Raw genomic sequence first — 3,790 nt, forward strand, 5'->3', positions numbered from 1 at the left:
AACACCTCGGGCCCCAGCACCGCATGTACGGGCCTGAGCCCCTTCTCCATCATATTTTTAGAGGTAGGTAAACTGACTTACCTAGTGAAAGAAAAAGTTGTTGACCTGATCCAGCTTCTGCAGACAGGGTGGGTCTGATAAAAAATATTTGTTTTCCAAAATTTTTGTAGACGGGCGGGAGTATAATCTTTTCGAACGAGGCTCTCATATAATTTCGATCGAATTTCACGCGCTGAATGCGCTCATTTGATCGAACAATTATATTTCGAGTCTCGTTCTCAAGATTATACTGTTAACCATGTAGAGGTTTAGGGAGAGAAGGTCGCAATCTTTTTCTTGTTCTCTTATTTTTATTTATCTTTTATAAGAGTTTTATTTATTTTATATAAAAGTACAAAATCGTAAAGAATTAATAACGCAGCGTAAAATACTTAAGTTGCACAACTTCTAATAATTATTTTTCAGCTTAGCTTAATAATAATAATGTTTAACTTTGGCGATTAGACAATACTGCTTTAGCAAAACTTTGGTCTTTTGACATAATAGGTCTATTATAGACCTTCGCGAACATTTGGGATTCTGCCGTCCATCCCGCAGTCTTTCTGAATAATTCTAAACTAATACCACCTTTATGAGCTGCCGACGTAGCAGCATTTCTTGTTGAATGCCCTGAGAATATAGTGGTATCTATTCCACTCTTTGCTAGCATGTGTTTAAACCATCTACTGATGGTTTGGCTTGACACAGGTCGGTGTGGCTTTTTTGTGGTAATAAAAAGTTCATCAGTGCTTCCACGCAGGGCTGATGAAACTTGTATATATTTCAGCAATGTTGAAGCAACACAGAGTTCTGGTTTTGATCGTAGAAAAGGCAAAATTAATACAGGTTGTTCCCTACTTGGGGCCGATGTTTTTATAAGACTTTGTATGTTTATCTGTATTTCGTTCGTCCTAACAAGTACATTTTTTAACTTAATGCTAGCAATGGTCTGGGCTCTTTGGGCAGTACTCAACGAAAGTAGTAAGACTGTTTTTAATGTTAAAGTTGCAAATTTTAGACTGTGTAGAGGAAAAAACTGAGCTACATAATTAAGGACTATGGATACATCCCAGGTGGAAGAGTATTTTGGAAACGAAGGCTTTAATTTAAAAATGCCCTTTAAGAATCTCGATATCAATGGATCCTCCCCTATTTTATCAGAGAATGTCAAAGAGAGGGCAGATCTGTAAGAATTCAGGGACCCATAAGAGGCGCCCTCCTTAAATTTTTTAGTTAGAAATTTTAAAACTGAGTGGCTATTTGGGTTAAAGAAATCAAATCTTGCTTCTGTGCAGAATAAATGCCACTGATTTAAAGCTATTTGATATTGATTTAAAGTAGCTTCGGATAAAGAGGCGATGGTTATGTCCACTGATTCAGGAGGAATTCCTTTTCTTAAGAAAGCCTCGATGATAGCTTTCCTGCCATCAATTCGAGGGTTTCTGCCCTGGGATGAGTCTTCTTCCTACAAGGTGATAGTAATAGTGACCGATTAGGTTTTAGAATTAGTGGTTCAGTTTCTAGTAGTTCATGAAAAAGAGGGAACCATGGTTGATTTGGCAAATTTGGCACCACTACTATTCCAGACGCATTATCCGCTTTAATCTTTTTAAAAACTTTAATTATTACTGCAAAAGGGGGAAAAGCATAAAATTTTAAATTAAACCAATCTAACGTGAAAGCATCTATTTGCAATGCTGTGGGATCTGGGAATCGCGAACAGAAATGTTTACACTTTTTGTTTTTGAATGTGGCAAATAAATCGATATCCATATTGCCGAAAGCATGCATTATATTGTTAAAAGCGTAATTTGCCAATTCCCACTCCGTATCGTCGTTACCTATCCTTGACAAAGCGTCAGCTTGAACGTTCTTTTTGGATGGTATGTACGAAGCAAATAAAAAATTGTTTCTTTGCTCCGCCCATTGCCAAATCTCTTTTGCGAGAGCATGAAGTTTAGGAAATTTTGTTCCTCCCATTTTATTTATATAAGCAATTGCTGTGGTATTGTCGATACGGAGTAAGATTTGTGAATTCCGAGTGTCATTCGCAAATTTCTCTAACGCAATTTTGACTACGAATAATTCCTTCATATTAATATGCCAGCCCTTCTTATTTTCGTCCCAAAACCCATAGGAATTACAGGTATTATCTGTTGCCCACCAACCTGTATCTGAAGCATCTGTAAAGATAGTTTTTATGTACTTTCCGTCTTTAAAAGAACTCGTCGCATCCTCAACGCTTTTTTGCCACCAGCGTAAATCAGGCATTAGTTCTTTGGTTAATACAATTTCCATATCGTAATTAAAATTATTGCTTGCGAGTACCATATCCTTGTATCTTACCAGTTGCTTCAGATACAGCCAGCCGTAGTCGATACCAGGACAGGCAGCTACTAGTTTTCCAATTAGGTGAGCCAAATCTCTAATTGAGTGTGTTTGTTTTATTATAAAGTCTTTTATAAGGTTCCCCAGACTCGATCTCTTTTCCTCAGTAATCTCAACTAATTGTTTTTCTGAATCAATCATGAATCCCAAATACTTGCATCTATTTGATGGACTAAGTTACTTTTGCCTGTGTTTATAAGAAATCCTAAAGAGTTTAAAAGGAATATGGTTTTTTCAACATTCTCACGACATTTTTCCAAGGAGGCTTCGATGCAGAGAATGTCATCGAGGTATGTAATAGAAGCGAGATGTTGAGATCTAAGGGAACCCACAACAGGCTTCATAATCTTTGTGAAGATGAAGGGGCTAGTACACAGGCCGAACGGCAGGCAGGTGAATTGATATAATGACCCTAAAATTTTGAAACGTAGATATTTTCTACTTAACGCGTCTATTGGGATGAGGTAAAAAGCGTCGGAAAGATCCAGAGATGCCATATAGCTGTGTGGGAAAATTAAATTTCTAGCCGTTCGCAAATCTTCCATTTTGAAATGAGGTGGGTCAATGAACTCATTCAATTTTTTCAAGTTAAGGATGAATCTATATGACCCGTCCGGTTTAGGTGTCAGAAAATACGTGGATAGAAATTGACCGTGAAGCGGTTTGCAGATTTCTATTGCTCCTTTCTGAATCAGTAAATCAATGGCATCCTTGTATCTATCCTGTTCGTGTATTGGTATATTTGTAGAAGGTACTCTATTTTGAAAAACCGGCCTATCAAAGTGTAATCTGTAACCGCGGATACACTGTAGAACAAAGTTATTACTTGTTATTTTACGCCATTCATCGATAAAAAAACCTTAAACTAGCTGCGACGCTACTTACATGCTCTATTATTTTGCCTTCGTATTGGGGGGTCTGCTCTGTTGCGGTTCGTTCTTCGGAGCCTGTTGCTTTTGCGTGTAAGCACCTTTTTTGTTGTTGTATCTCTTCTTGAAATAGATTGTTTGTTATACGTGTCCGCTAAAATTTGCAACGCGTGGTATAATTTTTCGAAAAGTTCGGACGGTTCCACACTTTCTTTTTCAGTAATGAGAGTAGAGGCGACTGACCCTACTATCATTATGGCTGAACCCACAGCATCTTGTGCTTGCTTTCGATATTCGTCTCTCCTTTTGGCTGAAAGAGAAAGTTTTGCTTCGACGGGGGGGTTCAATTTGGGAGCTTCCAAAAATTTAAGTTTCTTATATTTTGATAATAACCCCTCAGAGTCCTTTTTTGCCATCCCTTGTTCTGTCCAGAATTTAAGCCTGGATACCAATATAGGGTGTAGGACCAGATCTAGGGATTTAGGCACAGCCGG

General features: G+C 37.9%; 2 protein-coding genes across 3 annotated transcripts in view; both read right to left on the reverse strand.

The window, feature by feature from the left end:
- LOC117168056 (lipopolysaccharide-induced tumor necrosis factor-alpha factor-like) overlaps window positions 1-3,790 on the reverse strand; it is a 30,572-nt gene that overhangs the window by 4,406 nt on the left and 22,376 nt on the right. The window lies entirely within an intron of this gene.
- LOC117168055 overlaps window positions 426-3,790 on the reverse strand; it is a 4,371-nt gene continuing 1,006 nt past the window's right edge. The window contains exons 3-4 of one of the 2 annotated variants that reach the window (XM_033353404.1): window positions 3,313-3,763; window positions 426-1,504 (exon numbers count right to left, since the gene is read on the reverse strand). In XM_033353404.1, coding sequence (XP_033209295.1) covers window positions 1,503-1,504; window positions 3,313-3,763 — 453 coding nt within the window. In that variant the 3' untranslated portion in view covers window positions 426-1,502. Of the gene's footprint in view, window positions 3,764-3,790 lie in introns of both variants that reach the window. The other variant, XM_033353403.1, reaches the window with a different exon arrangement.

Source organism: Belonocnema kinseyi, chromosome 2, assembly GCF_010883055.1.
Source record: "Belonocnema kinseyi isolate 2016_QV_RU_SX_M_011 chromosome 2, B_treatae_v1, whole genome shotgun sequence".
NCBI lineage: Eukaryota > Metazoa > Arthropoda > Insecta > Hymenoptera > Cynipidae > Belonocnema > Belonocnema kinseyi.